The following is a 22315-nucleotide window of genomic DNA, read 5'->3' on the forward strand; positions in this document are numbered from 1 at the left end:
TTTCAAATTCTCAGAAAGTGTGGTGCCTGAAGCTGAATACGGTACTCAAGCCATCATCAAAACCAACCAAATGGGAAGAATTATGAAAGTATGTCTTACATTCAGAATAGATTTATGCTAACATATAACTCACATTTTTGATCTCTCAAGAATTCCTATTGCCAAGTTAGTCAGCCAATTGTCTAGAAACTTGAATAAAACTTCATCAACTGTGTTAGGTAACCTAAAATGAAAGATTCATGTGGGAAGTGATATCAGACCTGGGGCATTCTGTGGACTGCTGCCATACAAAATGAATTATTTCCTTTTTGTCCTAGATCGTTTTTATTCTTGCAAAAAGCTTATTTGAAATTTGAACATGGCTCCAGTTGCGATGCATTCAATTTCCCCCTGCCCTTGTTAATTGGAACAATGATAAGTGCCAATTGGGTAAAATATAACTTAGCTGAAAGTATGTGGCATTCTTCCAGTACAAAGGAAAGAATAACATAGAATTAATTAAAAAAATTCAATCAAGAGTTATTGTATGAGGGCAGCCGTGTTTGTATCTTTTAAGCAGCAATGGGTGAGCAGTGTTCACTTATCCCAGTAGGCTAAGCTGCATTTTAATTTCTAAGTAGCTAATTAAAAATCCATATGTATAGTTGAGTAATTTAAAGCATTTGGTCTATATAAGTTTTGCTTTTACTTCTAACTCTCTAAGTTGTAAGTGATAGAAAATATACACATGCTCATCACTGACAACCGCAGTAGATCTAAGACCCAAAATGGCATATGTAGCATCAGGCCGCCTATAAAGCTTTATGAAAGGTTTTCCTTTTACAAAATAGACACACTTTTGGAAGAAGTACAAACTGGAATCAGATAATGGAGATGCTTTATCTGTGGAAAATCATGAACATCAACACCTGTCATCTTAGGCCCTGATGAGAGATGAGGGAAATTGTTTTCCTTGACTGCAAGCTACCTCTGTATCCTGACTGATGCAGATTTAATTGGGTTGAGGATTGTCTTCTTTGATAATCCCATAGTAATAACAGCAACTGGAAATAGTTCTGACATGTTCAGAATTTTAGCTGCTTCGTAATTCTCTCTATTGTAAAAATATTGGCTTGTTATTGTTGTGGTTAGCTCTGGCCCAGCTCCTACCCCAAGGACTGTGGATGTGGGGAAGACATCCACATGCTGCCGGCCTGTTTTGCCCCCGGTGGAATCTGCTGATGAAGGCTCCTCTGACCAACAAGACATGAGTGACAGGGAGGAGAGTGTGGCAGACAGCTCAGAAGGAGAGCAATTATCTAGCTCCTCCTTGGATTCAGAACAAGAGTTAATGATACAGCCACGCATGCGGAGAGCGATGCATAGGCAACAACAACTGAGAGATTATAATCAAAGAAAATGAGGCCATCTGTGGTTGGGTGGGGCTGTGGTAATTAGTGAGGCTGCTATAAAGAGCAGCCTGTGGGTTTGGCCATTGTGGAGGATTATCTGATTGTTGTGTTTCGTGACTGCTTTACTGACTTTGACCTTTTGTGTGCTGATTTTCCCCCGCTTTGAAACTAAACCAGAGCAAAGTGTATTTCACTTTGTGAAAGAGGGACTGTGAATTACCTCACAGCTGCAAGCTAAGTATCACAGAACTGATAAGGGACTTGTACAAATTACCAGTTTGTTTGGAGACGAGTGCTCTTTGCTATACCAAAAGAGGGCTTAGGTTAAGTGAATTTTCATTATAAAGAACATTGTTTTGAATTTTCAAACGTGTGTGTGTCTGAAATTTGTACCTGTGAATTTTTGGGAGGAGTCTACCAGAGAGCCCGACAGAACAGTTATGAGGTGAAATAATATAAAAAGCTGAAGAAACTTCTTGGATGAGAAACAAAACGTCTTCAAATGGAAAAAAAAGAAGAATTAATCAATGGAACAACTTGCCTCCAGAAATTGTGAGTGCTCAAACACTGGAGGTTTTAAAGAAGAAATTGGACAACCATTTGTCTAAAATGGTATAGGGCCTTCTGTTTGAGCAGTGATTTGGACTAGAAGACCTCCAAGGTGCCTTTCAACTCTGTTATTCTGTTCTGACCAATTTGTCTGTTTCTATAAGGCTCTATCTTAGAATGACCAGATGCAAAATAAGACAAAGCATCTGTGTTAATATCAGATCAGCTAACACTTTTTAGTGTGATTGTTTAACTGGCTAACATGTTTTTATTAAAAGTATAGTGTCATCAAAATCGACACCATACCATTTACACCATACCATTTTAAAAATATGATTCTATTACAGTAAATTTTGAAAACATAACATAACAAAACGTAACAGTAAGCAAAAAGGAAAATATAAAAAAAGTAAAGCATCAAACAAGAAGCAGAAGTGCAAAAAAAGAAAAAGAAAATGGGAAAAAGTGAAGAAAAAAATGGCTTCTGATGCTTTTTGCTACATAGAAACATAGAAACATAGAAGACTGACGGCAGAAAAAGACCTCATGGTCCATCTAGTCTGCCCTTATACTATTTCCTGTGTTTTATCTTAGGATGGATATATGTTTATCCCAGGCATGTTTAAATTCAGTTACTGTGGATTTATCAACACATCTGCTAGAAGTTTGTTCCAAGGATCTACTACTCTTTCAGTGAAATAATATTTCCTCACGTTGCTTTCGATCTTTCCCCCAACTAACTTCAGATTGTGTCCCCTTGTTCTTGTGTTCACTTTCCTATTAAAAACACTTCCCTCCTGAACCTTATTTAACCCTTTAACATATTTCAATGTTTCGATCATGTCCCCCCTTTTCCTTCTGTCCTCCAGACTATACAGATTGAGTTCATTAAGTCTTTCCTGATACGTTGTATGCTTAAGACCTTCCACCATTCTTGTAGCCCATCTTTGGACCCGTTCAATTTTGTCAATATCTTTTTGTAGATGAGGTCTCCAGAACTGAACACAGTATTCCAAATGTGGTCTCACCAGCGCTTTATATAAGGGGATCACAATCTCCCTTTTCCTGCTTGTTATACCTCTAGCTATGCAGCCAATACATAGATAAAAAAAACCACTTTCATCTTATTTTAATATCAACAAAAGTCTACATTACTTCTGTAATCCCATTTAATTCTAATCATCAAATCTCAAAATCAAATTTGCATTTTTCTTAGTTTTTGAAAAAAGGTCAAAGATGGCTTCATTCATCGTCTGTTAAATAATAAGTATAACCTTCATCCCTTATTTCACCAATTTTCTATAAACTCATATCTAAATCTTCTGATCTCCTTATTAATAAGCCAAGATCCATTTAGTCTATTTTCTCATCCCCTCTTAACAATTAAACATTACAAAAAATGAATCTTAATAATTAAACATCATTAAAAATAATCCCCCCTTAAAAACCCTCCTAGGGGCAAAATGGTCAGATGATTGCAGCTGACCCTGGCAGCTCTGAGTAAGGTGCTGCTGAAATGGCTACACGGAACTGATGGGTTCTGGCATTCTATACATTCGTTCATTTAAAGTACATTGGTTCAACCTTTTTTTCTTTATGATGCACCATTTCATACAATTTAAGGTTACAAACCAACAGATAGGAGAATTTTGTATTTATTAAAACTCTTAGATATTAGCATTCAAAAATCATTCATGTCTACTCCATTCTGGTAAAGTGAACACTTCAACCAAGGCAAATTTAAAAGGACACATGTGGGATAATTTTAAACACCTCAGTGTATGACAATAATCTCAGCATTATGGCCAGAATCAATCAGAGTCAACTTTCTGATAGGGATTGTTGATGATCTGATGGACTGGCTGAAACAGGTATTCATGTAAGATTGGAAATGGGTACTTCATCGTCAGGTAATTAATCAGCTCATTTTTCATTTAATATTTATTGCATTGGAGAACCTATCATGTTGAGGATACAGTGTGCAAAAACCACAGGATATGTTGTCATTGTGTAACTGTGTGTGAAACTAAAGATATTGTAAGATACTTTGCACACTCTGTTCAGTCTCTTCCTTGGAATTGGAATGTACATTCATTTCTTCTGACTGGTTGGCCATAATTTCATTCTCCAGATTTGCTGTCCTACCTCAGTTAGAATCTTGACAGGTTTTCTCTTGCTTGCTGTATTTCAGTGAGTATTCCATCAGTTCCTTTAGTCTTCCAACTTACCAATGAGCAGAGTGTTGATATAGTTTCATCTTCCAATTGTAGAGGCTTTTGTTAAATAGATAATATCTTCCAAAGTATCTTGGACATTGAACACTCTACCGTACAGCTTGTCGGTATACAGTACTCCATATTTAGAAAACATGCATTGTATTTCATTCTTTTCATGAAAAAGCCATTGACCCCCTAAAGTTGTCTGGGGTATTTATTTCTGTAGAGCTAAAAGGTCATTGTGTGGGCATCTGCTCACAGGTTTATTGGATGTCAGAGAAAAACTCCTCTGCAGATATTGTGCATATGACAGGCAGCTTGCTGGATGCTATTTATCTGAAGTTTAACTCACCCTAGGGAAGGAATTATTTTTCAATTTTTGTCATAAATGAATGCATCAGCACGTCTTGTAAGAGCCCCAGGATTTTTTAAAATCATGAATCCAAGTTTTCCAGATGTTTGTTCCCAACCTCTCTGTAATGCCAAGTGAGCCTTTTTGTTAATTAGGCTATTCAAGGTAGGGATGTACAACCTGTTTGGTCTCTTTTCATATCATTTCATATCATTTTGTAGTGAAAAATACCACCAAATCATGATAAAATAAGGCCATCACAGTTAAAAAACAACAACAAAGCTCTACACCACCTGCCAAAGAAATCAGAAAAAACTATGACAATCATAATGCTATTAACCAAACTGCATGATGTAATTGTGGTCATTGGATGTTACTGTTTCTCCAAATTTCAAGTGCAGTTTCTGGTTTTCTGTTGTTATATACATGGTCTGAAAGGCAAACTATTTAAAAAAAAAACTGCTCTAATGTATGCGAGCTATTCCTTTTGTTGGACAGAGGAAGCTCCTCTATTTTTTAGTAGATTATCCTAATGGAGGAAATATGGAATAACAATGCTAAAGAATGAATAATGTCAGGATTCCTACAAATATGAATACTGATAAACAATGTCCTTATTTTAGTTTTATGATTTTAGGCTTAATTCATCTTTGTGAATCTCAGAGTCATAAATCCCACAAGCCTAAACTTTGCCCAGATGGGACTATTTTAGTGGCTTTTACAGTTTGACAAACTTTGTGCTAGTTATTTTAATTGTCTAAAAGGTAGGGAATTTGGACAAACTACTACACAAATTTGATCAACTTGTTTTATTACAAAGATATCCCCCATCACCTGAAGGATTTTGCCACTTCCATTAAACACCAGGTAAAGGGGAAAAACACTTACAAATAACTTGACAAAGTTATAATATATATTTATATATATATATATTACAATAAAGTTGGGCTCCCCTCAATTTCCACCTTGCAGACAACTTATTTCTTTTCAATGACTGAAGCAAATATTTGAACAAAGAATTAAATAACAAAGCACAGGCCATCACACTTGTGTACCAAGCACACAGCTTGGAACACCCACAACTACCTCTAGTCATACCCAGGATAGGACCTTCCGAGGGGGGGGGGGGGGAGAGAAGAGAAAGATCAGTCATATTAGCTCTACATATTAGCTTTCTGCTCATCCAATTCTATGTAGGACCTAAGCTGTTGATGCCAAAATTACAGCTTCCTGCAGAGACAAAACTAGCACATTTGTTAAATTGGCTTCTATTTTAATCCATTTCTCCCCCTCTATCAGAATAGGATCCCCCCCCCCACTCCCATTCCTGAGTTTTCCTGAAGTACGTGTGTAACTGGGCAGCTCCTCACAATTAAAAAATAATAATAATTTTGAAGGAAACAAACAACTTCTGTCAAGTTAAATGTAGCCCAGCTACATTCTTAAATTTCTCTTCCACAACCAATCTCTTGGCAAATAACATGTACATTTTTTCAGTGAGTGTAACTTTTTGAAGTTCTGTTTTCAGGTCTTCCATATTCCTCCTTATTTTTGTCCCAGATAAAATCTGTATTTCAATATAGCAATATATAAAATCCATCGTGACATATCAGTTCCTCAAATAATATACTAACACTAGGCATTTTGGAAAGTTATATCCGAAATAAGGTAACTGTCAAGGACAAGATTTTGATTAAAAAAAAATGAAATTCACCCCACAATCAACTCAGCCTCAAAACTGTGGCAACTCCTCCCTTGTGTTTGGTGAGGTAGTGTGGTATGCTTTGAGCATTATTTGGCAGTTCATGAGCTTGGCATTGTCAAGGGCGTGTGTCGGCGCCAGTGTTTGTGATGAGTTTTCATCTTCTTATACAAAACATCTATTGCCTGAAGGCAACTACCTAAGGTACCAAAGGGGAATTTTGAGAGTACTAGAACTACTGATATTCTCTCCTTCACAACAGAGAGGACAATGTAAGGATAAAGGGAACATTTCAGGCATCAAAGATAGTAACACACGAGACTCGGTAATGATGCTGGCAAATGCACAAAAAAGGTTCCCTTAGATAGCAACTGGAACGGAAATACATACCATTGTGTTTGTTCTAGTGAAAATTAACAGTGGCCTTACGTTAAACCAACTGTTATGAACTTTGGGTTTAAGCTGAGCTGAGAGGTCAGCCCTATATATACCCTTTGAACTAACAGGGGCAGAATAAGGGAAGAAAGCACATTCCTTTGACCCTGCAGCATAGGTAATACTTTTCCTTCTAGGAAAAATTATTCCTCAAGCAGTCCGAGAATTTGCCAAGTGCAAATCAACCTACAGGAACATTTGGAGAAGTGGGAGCAGCTGCACTGATTGGTTGTTTTCGGACTCTTGTCTGTGATGCAAGAACGATCCCTTCAGCAAGGTAACAGCCATTTTTGTGATGAATTAAAGTGCTTTCACATGCCATGTCTATTCGGTAAGGAACTGCATTGTGGAGCCTATGTAATCTCCACCTCTTTCCAATGTTGGAGGATGGTGTGGCTATGTTACACATACAGTACAAAAATAAAAGGCACAAAATACATATAATGCAGCAAACTGTGTACAGTAAATGGATTCCCTGATATTTAAAGTACACAGAAGAAAGAGGGGCACTGTTTACAGAGAATTCCTTTGTGGATCTGAGATCCTTTTGAAACCTTCATTCATTATTCCCTGAGTTGTTGCTGCTTGTTCTCTCAACAATCTTAGCATTATCTCCATATCCTTTGGTGCACAAAGATTTTCTCTGGGAAAATGAATGAAGTAAAAGATGGCCGTTTTTGAAGATGAGCAGGAGGGCAAATAAGTTATGGGAGCCATACAGTGCAGATCCTACAGTAAATTTCAAGCTGTTTTGTGGACACCTCTCCAGATGGTGTAAGATGGGGCAGATCTGCTATCAAGTTGGTTTCTTAATCATCATATACATACAGTGGGGAACTTATTGACAAACAATGACTTAGATAGGGTGTTTCTTAAAGGACAGTGCACTGCAGAGAAGGTCACTTCTAAACACAGCAAGAAAGTTCAGGTTGATACCTATGCTTCACTGCAGCACTCATAAATATTGTCTTCCATAAGTGCAATAACTTGCTCAAATTTGTGCTGCAGCTGAGTGCGTCTTGTAGTAGAGTTGGAGTCCAACGCATTCACTATCTGAGGAAACAAGGAATTAAACAAACAAACATGAGATTTATTTATTTATTCATTCATTCATTCATTCGTTCATTCATTCATTCATTACTTTTTCTCTGGGAAAGTGTGTCAAGACTAGAGCTTGCTTTAGGTCCACTCAATGTATGTCATTCGAGTTCTTAAATCATCCACCTGTTTAATCTGATTTCTACCCATCTATTAGTAGCATTTTTCTACATTGCTAACTGTTGTATTTCCTTGTTGCTATCATTATTTATACTTATATTTTTCAACAGTGGCAATTTCCACACCTGCAATTTTTAATTCTCAGGACTCTCCAGCAACCATAGCCATTACACATTTTGGAAGCAGTGGTCTATAAGAATGGATAATGCTTTTCAACGATTCTGGGTAACCATTTGCTTGAAACCCTCCTATGTTATTCCAGTGCTTATTCCTCCTTTTTTTTAATTGAAGGAAAACTATTTAAGATTTTGCATCTTGCAATGTCTGCACTGTTGCAGGTAAGAGTTGAAAAAAGAGGAATACTCCTTAGCAAAGATGAATGATCTATTGGAATAAGAGTCCTTATTCTGCAATTTGACTTGCATTTCAGGATTACAAATTACATCCCTCAGCGCAAGTTCTCTCAATTGCTTTTGCTTTCTTTATTGTGATTTACTTTTTCTTATATTTTATTTTAGCCCGTACTTTGCATTTTCAACTTGTTCCACCATTGTACTTTCAACCCACCCAGAATGAACTACTTCATGAAATTTCTTTCTCTTCTGGAGTGAGATAACTTCATCCTTCTGTTCCTGACAAGACAGCTACCTAATTAGGGGATTCCACTATGTTCCTTTATTTATAATTCTAAAGCAGCAAAATAAAAATATGGCAAAGAGGTAACAAAGAAACAAACGTTGTTGAAGGACATTGAGGCTTTTTGTTACTTATAGAGTCCACAACAGAAAAATCAAAATTGTGAAATTCGGTTTCCTATCTGGTCTATCTCATTTATCTTGCCATACGCTGTTGCAACTATATTTGCTTCTGAGTAAAAATACTTAATATTTGAGCTATAAGACCCATATAGGTCTGTGAGTGTCTGATTTCTAGTTGGATAGTTTGGATAGTCTGATGTGCTTGTGAAATCGACTAGAAATCAGACACTCACAGACCCATAGGACCGTTGAAACTTACCTGAACGGTCTTCTCGATGCACTGCAAGGAGAGTCCAGGATGGGTAGTTCTCAATCTGATTGGTCGGGACTGAGTTTAATTTTAATATTAGGCAGGCACCGCCCCCCTTAGCCCTCCAGTCTAAAGGAAACGAAGGAGCAGTAAAGCTAACAAACTTATTTATTAAACCCTCAGGTAATCAAAAAACGTCCAAACAACCAGAAACTCCCCACCTTCCAAGGTGACCCCGGTCCCGGATTCGGGCGGGTCTGGACTCTCCTTGCAGTGCATCGAGAAGACCGTTCAGGTAAGTTTCAACGGTCCTTCTCCAATGCACTTGCAAGGAGAGTCCAGGATGGGATATACCCAAGATATTAACTAAGGGAGGGAGAAGGACGGACCGGGGGCTCTGAGAAGGAAACCACCCGTTGTAACACCCTCCTCCCAAAGGCTGCTTCCGCAGAAGCAAACGAGTCAATTCGATAGTGTCTGATGAATGAAGACGGAGCCGCCCAAGTGGCTGCCCTACAAATGTCCTCTAGAGAGGCCTGGGTCCTCCAGGCCGCTGTCGTAGCCGTACTGCGTGTGGAATGTCCGGTAAGTCCCTGTGGAACAGGTGATCCTTTAGATCGGTAAGCCTCCCTGATGCAGTCACACAACCAACGGCTTATCGTCCTAGACGAGACCCTAGAGCCCAAGGACCTAGATGCAAAGGAGATGAATAAGGCCTCCGAAATCCTGAATCCCTGGGTCCTGCGGATATAAATCTTCAAAGCTCGTCTCACATCGAGCTTATGCCACCGCAGTTCCGAAGGATGAGTCCCATGGCTACAGAAGTCAGGCAACACAATCTCCTGCGCCCTGTGGAAGGTAGAGTTGATCTTAGGGAGAAAGGCTGGGTCCAATCTTAATACTACTCTGTCAGGGTGAAATCTACAAAGGTCCTCCCTAGTAGAAAAGGCTGCAATTTCAGAGACCCTCCTGGCAGATGTGATCGCCACCAGGAAGGCAGTCTTGATTGTTAACAAACGGAGCGATATATGGCGAAACGGCTCAAATGGAGGCCCCGTTAAGGCATGAAGCACCAACGACAAGTCCCAGGATGGGAAGCGATGAATTGGTGGTGGCCTGATGTTGGCGGCCCCTTTCAAGAAGTCCCTAATCCAAGGGTGTCTGGCGAGGGACCTGTAACCATCTCCGCCTATGATTGTGGATAAGGCGGCCACATGACGACGTAAGGTGTTGGGCGCTAGTCCTTTTTCTAGGCCCAATTGAAGAAAACTTAAGACCAAGGGAGGGGAAGCTTTTTGTGGGTCCACCTCCCGCTCCTCACAGAACCTGGAAAAGGAAGCCCAGGTTGTCTGGTAGATTCGTCTTGTCGAAGGCCTGCGCGCGGCCTGAATAGTATTGATAACTGACTCTGGTAGGTTATGACGTTCTAGGTGTTGCCGCTCAATCTCCACACGGTCAACTGCCACCATTGAGGCTCTGGGTGGGAGATCGAGCCCTGAGAGAGAGATATCCTGCAGTCCGGAATCCTCCAGGGGGGAGACGCTGACAGTTGCATCAAGTCCGCAAACCAATTGCGGCGCGGCCAGTAGGGCGCCAGCAGCAGCACCTCCGCCCGTTGCTCCAGAATCTTCCGGATTACCCTGGGAAGGATGGAGGTTGGCGGAAATGCGTACAGAAGTCCTGGTGGCCACTGTAGCCGAAGGGCGTCTACCCCTTCCGCACCCAGTGACGGGAAGCGGGAGAAGAAGCGTGGGAGTTGAGAGTTGTTGTGGGTAGCGAACAGGTCTAGGATTGGATTCCCAAACCTGCGTACAATGTCCAGAAAAATTGTGTGGTCCAGCATCCACTCCCCTGGGTCCAAGGTCTCCCGGCTCAGCCAGTCCGCGCACACGTTCTCCACCCCTGAAATGTGTTCCGCGGACAGGGAAGCTAGATTGACTTCCGCCCAACTGAGCAGGACCTCCGCTTCCCTCATCAGTCGTCGAGACCGAGTCCCCCCCTGTCTGTTGATGTGAGACCGGGTAGAGACGTTGTCGGTTCGGACTAGGACGTGCTGACCCCTTATCAGGTCTGCGAAACTCAGGAGAGCTAGGGAAACTGCCTTCAATTCCAGGAAATTGATGTTGACTTTTCTCAGGTCCGATGGATCCCAGAGGCCCTGGGCCAAATTTGAAGAAAGATGGGCCCCCCAGCCCGTCAGACTGGCGTCTGTTGTCATCGTGAGAGGGTATCGTTCCAGAAAGGGGGACCCCCTTGCTAGGGCTGGGGATACCCACCACCGTAAGGACCGTCGAACCCCGGAGTCTAGACGCACCCGTAGGTGTGAGTGACTGACCTTCCTTCTCTGGAACGGCAATTCCGGAGCCAGATGAGTCTGCGGGAGGCGACCGACGAGGCCATCGCTCTGGCGGCGAACTTAGCGGCATTGACTGTTGCGTCCGCGGAAAATTCAGTGGCCGCTAACAACTTATTCAGGTCCTGGCGCATTCTCGCATCCTGTGGATCAACTCTGGACTGGATGTCTTTAATCCAGAGGAGCGTAGCCCGATTAAAGAAGGAGGCTGCCGAGGCTGCCCTTACGGCCCAAGACGCCATTTGATGGGTTCTGCGAACAACATTGTCCGCCCTTTTGTCCTCGGCCCTTAGCCCCTCCTGAGATTCCGAAGGGACAAGGGCATTGGAGACCAGGCTGGTGACCGGCTTGTCCACGGTAGGCAACTCCAGAAGGTCCTCCATAGCCTGGTCAAAGGTGTAAAAACGTCTGTCCAGGTTGGACGGGCCCTGCCCCGTTGCAGGGCTCTCCCATGGCCGTTGCACAGTCTCCAGAAACAAATGAGAAGAAGGTACGTTAACCGTCTCCTGCTTTGGGAACACGAAGAGGCCCCCTGAAGGCTGACCTGGTGCCGAAGGAACACCTTGACCTCCTTCGCCCGCCTGGTCAATGGTCATCTTGGCCTTGTTCAACAGGACCTTGAAAAGAGCGGATTTGAAAAGGCCAGGTAAAGCCGGAAGCTCCGGTGGTTGGTCATCGCCAGAGAGCTCGTCCTCCGCCTCGCTGAAGTCATCTCTGGAAAATTCATCCTCATCCCTGGGGTCCAAGCCGGAAGGAGAAACTGGAGCCAGCCAGGGGTCCCTGAATCTCGATGGAATAGAGCCCGCAGGTGGTGGCTGTTGCTGAGCCACGCTTGCTTGACCCTGCGTATAGGCACTGACAACGAGGTCCTGTAAGGCCTGGGGCATACTCTGCCAGGCATCCTGTGCCGTGCGTAATCCAGCAGCCGTAGGGGTGAAAGTGGCTGTTTGTGTCTGACCACAGCGAGGAAGGATTGGCTGTTGAGCAGAGTAGGAGGAATGCCATGCTGCTTGTCTTGCAAATGTGGATGCCTCGGGCCTAGAAGAGGGAGAGGGTTGGAAGGGCCTCTCCGGTGACCAATCCCTCTCAGATGCCGAGCCTGCAACCCCTGGAGCAAAAACGGGGGAGACCGGCGGAGGGATGGTAATAAGGGGCTGGGCAGACATAGATGGTGGGCCCCCAGCCCTCTGGGAAGATTCCAACTGCTTCTCTAGCGCTTTAATGCGCTTCTCAGCCTCTCTAAGAGCTGCCCCCTGCGAGGATTTCTGCTTCTGAGGCTTTATCTTGGGGGTGGTAGGCCTGGTGACGCTGGCCTCCTCCCCGGCCGGAATTGACTGGTCAGCCATAGTATAAAAGCGCTTCCTCAATTTACTCACAGAAATCGCCGATCGGAATCGTAGTGCTTCGCAAACGCTAGCAATAAAGACCGCCAATTGCAACTGCTCGGTTGGCTACTGCGCCTGCGTGCCCCGGGAAGAGGAGGCACTTGGCGCCAATTGAGGAATGATTAAGGCGTTCCGGCGAAAATTGCGTCATAAAACATGGCCGCCGGACCGTTGTCCTGGCAACCAGAGACGCTCGCCGAGCGCGAACCGGCCTGCCCGTTCAATTTCGGGCTCTCAAGATGGCCGGCGCGACATTACCCAGGAGGCGGGCGGGAAGTTTCTCCGACCAGCCCATCCTTTGGCTCTTTCTAAACGCCTGGGGGAAAACGGCTTCAGCCGATACTTCCCCTGCCGCCGGTATTTATCTGCCAATCGGCCTCCATTCATCCTGTTGATGTCGAGGGGGCGAGGGGGGGGGGCGCGGAGCCAGTCCCCTGCTGCATAGCCTCCCTAGGCATATCAGCGATCCCAGGTATGTTCGCAACGGGCGGGGCGGACCCTCCCGAGGCGTCAACCTCTTCCTCTCCTCCGGGGTCTACCTCGGAGGTAGTCTCCCCGGGTGCTCACTCCAAAAAACCGGCTTGCCAAGGAGGAGCAGCAAGTCCCTGGATGAAACCCACTGGAGGTTTTAAATCCAGGGCTGCGTGAGGAAAACTTTCCCCCAACTGCACCTGCAAGAAGAAAAAAAGAAAAAGAAGAATTAATACATATAAAAAACACAATAAATACATATTTATTGAAGAGAAAACTAACTCTAAGTCCCTTTACTGCGACTGAGTTTTTAGACTGGAGGGCTAAGGGGGGCGGTGCCTGCCTAATATTAAAATTAAACTCAGTCCCGACCAATCAGATTGAGAACTACCCATCCTGGACTCTCCTTGCAAGTGCATTGGAGAATGGGTCTTATAGCTCAAATATTAAGTATTTTTACTCAGAAGCAAATATAGTTGCAACAGCGTATGGCAAGATAAATGAGATAGACCAGATAGGAAACCGAATCTCTTGTCTTGTTTGGTCTTATCTTGTCTTATCTATGGCCTCTTCTTTTCATTCCCCAAGGTTATTCTCACAGCCATTACAATAAAACAGCAATGTCAGGAGAAGAAGGATTATTGTAGAAAATCATTATTGATAGTGTAGCTGCTTGTCTCTTTAATTATAAAGAATAATTGCTTTAGCTATGATGAATTACAAACTTTTTTGATTTATATTCTAGGACATAAAAGGCATTCAGAATACTGATGGGATGAAGAATGACAGAGAGGCTTTCTCTTCCAGAGACACTATCCACCAGGGAACAAACCTCCAGTGGGGAAGTCTGGTGGCTTGGCTTCACATTTTTGCTGCTTGAATACCCATGGCTATCTTTTAGTATTAGTACAGAATAAATATTATTTTATACTTCCTTATTTATAAGTAAGGGAACTATCACAAAAGCCTCTGACATTACTACTGGAAGAACCCCACCCCTTCTTCTTCCTTTTTAATGTTACTTTTGTGGCAATGTAGCCCAAGCCAGAAATATTCTAGTTTCCTATTTGAGATGGTGAAAATTCCACAGTGAATGGGGGTGTTGTGGTTAGCTCTGGCCCAGCTCCTGCCCCAAGGACTGTGGATGTGGGGGAGACATCCACATGCTGCCGGCCTGTTTTGCCCCCGGTGGAATCTGCTGATGAAGGCTCCTCTGACCAAGAAGCCATGAGTGACAGGGAGGAGGAGAGTGTGGCAGACAGCTCAGAAGGAGATCAATTATCTAGCTCCTCCTTGGATTCAGAACAAGAGATAATGATACAGCCACGCATGCGGAGAGCGATGCATAGGCAACAACAACTGAGAGATTATTATAAAAGAAAATGAGGCCACCTGTGGTTGGGTGGGGCTGTGGTAATTAGTGAGGCTGCTATAAAGAGCAGCCTGTGGGTTTGGCCATTGTGGAGGATTATCTGATCGTTGTGTTTCGTGACTGCTTTACTGACTTTGACTTTTTGTGTGCTGATTTTTCCCCGCTTTGAAACTAAACCAGAGCAAAGTGTGTTTCACTTTGTGAAAGAAGAAGGACTGTGAATTGCCTCACAGCTGCAAGCTAAGTATCACAGAACTGATAAGGGACTTGTACAAATTACCAGTTTGTTTGGAGACGAGTGCTCTTTGCTATACCAAAAGAGGTCTTGGTTTAAGTGAATTTTCATTATAAAGAACATTGTTTTGAATTTTCAAACGTGTGTGTGTCTGAAATTTGTACCTGTGAATTTTTGGGAAGATTCTACCAGAGAGCCCGACAGAACAGGGGGCAGGCTGTTTTTCCCAGTGACTTGGGAGATGGCTGTATTATGTGAGCTTGGCATTTCCCTGAAATCTAGGCAGGAGAGAAATGTGATCCTTTCTGCATTGGTTCTGTAGGTGTGGCTTATTTTGTGGGTGTGGCTCGGAGGTCAGGTGAGTGTGGCTTCAAGTAGGCATGGCCATTGGCCATGTAGCCAGGTTGTCATGTAACTGGGTGGGTGTGGCCAATTTAGCAGTCCATTTTACCAGAGAGCAGGGGGTTGGACTAGATGACCTCTGTCCCTTCCAGCCTTTGCTGTTCTGTTTCAAAGCATCCTCTGAAGCTGTGTTTAGTGCCAGTCAGGTTTGTGGTCCTTGCCCGAACTGGTAGCGACTCGCTGGTGACTTCATGGTGGCATCATGGATGTGGTTTGGTCAATTCCTGTCCATGGATGCTGCCAATTTTGGGGATTTTTTTTTACTGTTTGGAAATTTTTTCCTCTGCTTTTTCTGCTGCTGCTTGAAAAAGAGCCCATCTGCCCACCACTGGATTTATACTTACTTTTATTTCTTTGCTCAGCTGTGTTTTGGGCTGATTACCTACTGAGCATGTGCGGAAGCAGAATTGCACGAGGGATTATGTGCATGAAATGTTGTGATGCAAGTGGGTGGAGAAGGTACCTAAGTGGAAGCTACCCCTGGTCGATACTGACTGGATACCTAATGTTGTTAAACTGCAATGTGTGATGTCCCAAATTATTTCTAATAGAAACTGTAGCTTAATAAAGCTTGGATGCATTGCATTGAGCCAAAGAAAGAAGAGCTGTCAACTGAGGTCCATTTGACTTCTTAAACACTGTACTGTATTTGCATGGGAATAAGTCTTATTGGACTTAATAACCGAGGAGGGCTGCATAGGGAAGTACTCTTAGTGTAGCAGAATGAGAATTTTTCATTCTTATGGCAAAGTGATAGACTGCAACAACTCAAAAACTACAAGCCACCCAATTGAACCCGGTACAAAAATGCATTTTTACACAGAATGTTAAGAGCAGCTGGGCTTAGATAACAGTGCTCTAAAATTATGTGTAATATTTTTCAGATTTACCCACCAACAGGTGTTTTCAGGTAATAAAAATAACACTAATTCCATTCTGTGTTTTTCAGTTTGTGCATATTATTTTCATGGTATTTTAAAAGATTTTCTGTAAAAAAAATCTGAGAGGTAGCAGTTGTGTGGGGAGTGAGAGGAAGGGAATATTGGATATGTTTATATGAAAAGAAACTAAGATGTGGATTTTTTTTTTTACTAAAATGACATAATCATTCTTAAAACTGAAAACCCATGCAAGATCTGCATTTTGTGGCTTCTTTTATTCTAGAGCTAATATTTTACTATATAAATCGATCTCATCATTAGAAGCAATAAATAATTTGAGTTATTAGCAATTTTCAAATCTACTGATTATGCAAATGGAACATGGAAGAGTATAATTTGGGCTTGGGTAACATTATCATTGGTTTGCCAAAGGCCAAATAAACAAAAAAGGATGCATTTGGGACTAATAGGGGCAATAAAAAAAGTAAACCAGGCCAAAGAAGGAAACTCAGTAACAAATATCTGAGAAATTAATTGCATAATGAAATTGGATGCTTTCTGTAAGCATCATGGTGAGCTAAACATCTTGTCGGCTTCTAGCAACATAGCTTTTCCAAGAAGAATGGTGCTGGATTCTGGATCATAGCTGGCATTACAGATTAACAGAGATGGAAGGGACCTTGTAGGTCATCTAGTCCAACCAAGCAGTTCCTAACCATTTCTGACAGATGGCAGTCCGATCTCTTCTTGAAAGCTTTCAAGTGATGAAGCTCCCACGACCTCTGAAGGCAAGCTGTTTCATTGGTTGATTGTTAGAAAGTTTCTCTTTATTTCCAGGTTGAGTCTCTCCTTGTTCAGTTTCCATCCATTATTCCTTTGGGTACTTTGGAAAATAGGTTGACACCTCCTCTCTGTGGCCACCCCTCAAATATTGGAACACTGCTATCATGTCTCCCCTGGTGCTTCTCTTTGCTAGACTATCCATGCCCAGTTCCTGCAACCATTCATCATATGTTTTAGCCTCCTGTCCCCTAATTCTCTTGGTTGCTCTTCCCTGCAATCTTTCTATAGTCTCTTAAAAAAAAAAAAAAAAATTACATTAAATTTTTATTACAACAAACAAAAATAAAAATTACTTAAAGAAAAAGTGCCCAACACCAATAAACCCCACCACCATTTAGGGGGTTAAATTATTTGCAATAAGTTTCAATTTCTTCCTTGGCTCTGGTTTACATTTCTTTACATACAAAAAGTGATTGTAATTTATTTTTCGCATTGTCGTCATAAATTCTACTTAAGATATAATTTTTCACTTTATTCCATCGTGCCATCAGCTTCTCCAATTTATTTTCATCAAAGTTATTTAATCTTATTTCCATAATTTCGAAGTGGATGTGGTCCACCATGTATCAGTACCAATTCTGGATTGTCCATTTATTGCTATCCTTCCACCCTAATACCACTACTGCTTGAGTGCTTTCCAAAGCTGCTGTTTTGATTTCTTTAAATTCTCGTAATTCCCCATATTTAACTAGTGTTGCTAAGTCTTTCGTGATTATCCAATTAATGTTTAGCATATTGTTAATTTCATTCTGTACTTCCTTCCAAAATTTTTGAACTTCAACGCATTCCCAGAGCATATGCATAAAAACTCCTTTTATTTGGCAACCATGGCAGCAATTTCCTTTTCCTTTCCTCTGGAAGTGTGCTAGTTTTACTGGCGTAAAATACTATATAGTCTCAACATCTTTTTTATAGTGTGTTGACCAAAATTGGATGCATAATCTCTCCAGAACGAGGGATCACTAAAATCTTTCATGTGACTCTGATAGCCACTCTTTGTGGAAACTGCAGTTTTTACAGTTGGCTTATGGGTGGAGTGGTTGAGAGTCTTGATTACATCAAAAATATTCTAATCCTTTCAGATAACTAAATATGTTATGGAATTGCAATGGCAAGCTGATTCTGAAAGCTGCAAAAAGTTTGGAAAGGGCTCAAAGGGATCAGGATCTACACGTTGCTCCCTCATGATCTGGATTCATATTTTGAATCCAGATCACAAGGGATATGGATTAATACCCTTCATGATGTTATACATTAATAATATTAATTCAGTGCAAGTTCAGATTTTGGTACATTAGTTAAGCATCACTGCAAAGACACAAGAATTTCACAGACGTATTTCACTATGCAAACATAGTTACACTCAACCTTGGTTGCTACAAGCTACAAAGCTGCCAGATAAAACAACTTCTTCCTATCAGATGAAGGAAGTGACTCACCTGACTGCGGTATCTCTTGGCGTATTTATAAATCTCTGTCATGGCAACATTGGTGTTAAACTCATTCCGATATTTCTTCATGAAGAGTAAAACAAACAAAGAACATTACTTCAATTTTCACTAAATCACAGCGGCTCTTTTTGACAGGAATCAGTTGAGTTAGAATTGTACTTGCATTGGATGGTGCTCTATGCAGCATCAGCATATTTGAACTCTGATTGTTTTCAAAGTCAGCTAATTAATATGTGACATACATAACTTATGAGTAATGCACAGGGGAAAAAATGAGAATGCATTGTGGCCAAGGAAAATCTCTTTAGTGATTTATTGTCAAGCAAATTTTAGTTGGATCCCTGATAATACTTAATACTCTTGGACACTGTTTGACTAGAATATAAAAACTGTTTTTAATTAGACATGAAATTAATAGAGGCAGTCCTTGAGTTACAACCACAACGGAGCCCAAAATTTCTGTTGCTAAGTGAGACATTTGTTAAGTGAAGTTTTGTCCCATTTTATGACTTTTCCTCGACACAGTTATTCAATGAAATATGTTAATAACGGGGTTGTTAAGCGAATCTGGCTTCCCCATTGGCTTTGCTTGTCAGAAGGTCACAAAATGTGATCATGTGACCCTGGGATGCTACAACCGTCATGAATGTGAGTCAGCTGCCAAATGCCTGGATTTTGATCACATGGACATGGTAATGCTACAGTGGTTATGTATGAAAAACAATAAAAAAATGAACTGTTGTAAATCAAGGACTATCTGTATGATTGTATGGGATTAAAAGTACAGTGGTACCTCTACTTACGAACTCAATTCATTCTGTGACCAGGTTCTTAAGTAGAAAAGTTTGTAAGAAGAGGCAATTTTTCCCATAGGAATCGATGTAAAAGCAAATAATGCGTGCAATTGGGGAAATCACAGGAGGGTGGAGGCCCTGTTTCCAGGAGATTCCTAGAGAGGCATCACTGAGGCTTCTCCCCACCTTTTCTGACCCTGTTTCCTCCCAGGAGATTCCTAGAGAGGCCCCACAGAGGCTTCTCTCTGCCTTTTTCGGTTACAGTTTCAGAGGCTCGGGTTTGCAAGTGGAAAATGGTTCTTGAGAAGAGGCAAAAAAATATTGAACACTTGGTTCTTATATGGAAAAGTTCATAAGTAGAGGCATTTGTAGGTAGAGGTACCACTGTACTTGTGGAAAGATTTGGATAAATTGTTATAGGAGACAAATATGAAACTGATACATTATAAAAGAGATTGCTTACCCTGGATTCTTCTGCTAGATGGGCATTCATTTCCTGTTCGCTAAGAGGTGGCATATCATGGATCTGTTTGTAATACTTCTGTACAATTTTTCTATATTCAGGAATCTCCTTAGCATATAGTAATTTATTAGTAGGTGAATCCTAGAGTTAAAAATCCAGAGGGAGTCGATTATTTTTTTAAATGATTAATTATTGTTTTTACTAAAAAACAAAGAAAAATATTTTCTGATAAAATATAAATACACTGCTCAAAAAAATAAAGAGAAAGCTCAAATAACACATCCTAGATCTGAATGAATGAAATATTCTCATTGAATACTTTATTCTATACAAAGTTGAATGTGCACAACAGCATGTGAAATCGATTGTCAATCAGTGTTGCTTCCTAAGTGGACAGTTTGATTTCACACAAGTTTGATTTACTTGGAGTTATATTGTGATGTTTAAGTGTTCCCTTTATTTTTTTGAGCAGTGTATATACACTGGCAAGTTCAAAACATCACTGTAATTGAAATGAGCAATTATCTTTGCATTAGCTTCCTAATATATGATTCAGCACATGATAAATATAATTTATTTATTTATTATTTGTTTGTTTCCTCACATACGTATTGGTGGTATACAAAGATATGATATTTATATACATGATACTAGTAAAAGAGAAATATTAGGACAAGGGAAGGAAGGCACTCTGGTGCACTTATGCCTGTCCCTTACTGACCAGTATTTCCAAAGGAATATTTAAATATAATTTAGCATTATTCCAGGACAGTGCTAAATTTCTTAGCAGAATATTATTTTCTAAAACATGTATCACTGGGTATCTCATGCTGTAACATTACACGTAATATATGCTCACTTTTATTTATATTTATATTGGTGACTAATTAAAGGATTAAATTATAGCCTTCAACAAAGTGCCTCAAGGAAGTATATTAAATTCTTCAGATTGACTTCAATAACAATGCAAAACAGGTTTTTGTTACAATTAAATTTCTGTAGCACTCAAAGGGCTATAAATCAGCATTAGGTTTCCTTGGGATCCATAAATTAGTTTAGGCTTCCTGGTGTCAGATTACCTTGAAAGCCAATATGTAAGAAGGATGTGATAGCAAAGTACAAAAATTCAAATGGCAGAATAAGGTTAGATACCTAATAAAAAAATAGGATTGGTCTTTCAACAAGCCAGTCTCATATTAAGTTCATTGATAAAAACAACAACAGAATAAATCCTCATCACAAAAAGAAGGCTGTAGTCGTAGCAAGGAGAGATAATTCTAAGTACAAAATTGTCCAGCTCCCAGAAAATAGGTTGTATACTCCTTATTGCTATGATTTTAGTAATGCCAGCGTAGGCATTTGAACCTGAGAATTCTGGATGTGCTTTAAAAATCATCTGATCACAATTAGAAAACAAACATCTAAATTAGATGTCTTACTAAGCATTTGCAACTCTCTCCAGGGTCAGAAATTCATTGTAGATTGACATGAGGCAGGGGAAAAAAGTAATCTACTTTGTTTAGACAGCCCAAAGTTGCAAGTCCCATCTTCCATAATTATGACGTGAACAATTTAATGGTAATCTACTTTGTAGGTTATCATAAAATTGCTCCAGTCATAATTCTTGCAATTTTGGGCTGTCTATAACAACGTGACTCCATTATTATTATTATTATTATTATTATTATTATTATTATTATTATTATTATTATTATTATCCTTATCAAAAAGATGGTGGTACTGAATAGAAGTAATCCAGGAAGTAAACTATTGTAGGTAGTAAAATAAAACTTTCAAATGGTCAATAATTTACCTGACTTGCCTAACGATTTGAACATTATTGTTTATAACATAAATGATACATTAAACAGTGATGAGACAGAATCAAATGAATATATATCAGTTAAAGTTTCAATTTTGGTTCTCATTTTCCTGACATGGGCATTAACTTTCCTCCCTGCTCCCCTCACATCGTTTACCACACAGGTGCTACTCACAAGACAACATAAAATATTGTTAACTGGAAGAGCAGATGAAGACATCATCCTTACTGGTCATTTCGTACCTTGCCCAACTGCAGGTCAGAGATGGAACAGGCATCAATGAAAGCCTGAGCTATTACAGAAAGACAGGCATCTATGTGGTCAGTTTTGTCGATATCAAAGACAAATTGGGGGTTCTTCAGAATGTTGACCCAAAATCTCAGAGGTAGGCTACAGAACAAAATTCACAGTGAATGGTTACCATGTTCATCCTTACATCTTTCCATTACAGGGTTAAATAAGTTAAATAATACGTTAAGTATTAGTTAGTATCTAGCTTCTGATTTTGCCAGATTTTCAGTTGATGAAAGTGGTCTTATAGAAATAATATTTGACTATCACATTTATTGCCTAATATCCTTCTTCCATTTTGGATTTTAACTTTTCTATTTTTGCTAAATGTAGAGATTAATCTATAACTTCCATAGAAATGTATACTATTGTGCAATAATATATTCTTAGAGTTCAATAAAACATATGGCTTTAGCACCATAAGAAAGTTTTTGTACAAGTAGTTATTGACTTACAACAATTCACTTAGTGAATGTTCAAAGTTACAATGGGACTAAAAAAGCCAGATTCATTAACAACAGTGTTAGTAACTTAACAACTACAGCGATTCACTTAACAACTGTGCCAAGAAAGATCGTAAAGTGGGGCAAAACTCACTTAATAAATGCTCATTTAGCAACAGAAACTTTGGGCTCAATTGTGGTTGTAAGTCAAGGACTACCTGTACAGACTTGTCCTTT

At 40.6% G+C, this 22315-nt stretch overlaps 1 protein-coding gene across 1 annotated transcript in view; it reads right to left on the reverse strand.

Annotated features, from left to right (window-relative positions):
• Window positions 1–5922: 5922 nt before the first annotated feature.
• Window positions 5923–22315, reverse strand: part of PLXND1 (plexin D1) — a 208496-nt gene continuing 192103 nt past the window's right edge. Inside the window, exons 33-36 of the mRNA XM_070738311.1 lie at window positions 21587–21734; window positions 19522–19662; window positions 18253–18327; window positions 5923–7698 (exon numbers count right to left, since the gene is read on the reverse strand). Of these exons, the coding sequence (XP_070594412.1) occupies window positions 7582–7698; window positions 18253–18327; window positions 19522–19662; window positions 21587–21734 (481 nt within the window). The 3' untranslated portion in view covers window positions 5923–7581. The remainder of the gene's footprint in view (window positions 7699–18252; window positions 18328–19521; window positions 19663–21586; window positions 21735–22315) is intronic.

The sequence above is a fragment of the Erythrolamprus reginae genome, chromosome 2, assembly GCF_031021105.1.
Source record: "Erythrolamprus reginae isolate rEryReg1 chromosome 2, rEryReg1.hap1, whole genome shotgun sequence".
NCBI classification, from domain to species: Eukaryota; Metazoa; Chordata; class Lepidosauria; order Squamata; family Dipsadidae; genus Erythrolamprus; species Erythrolamprus reginae.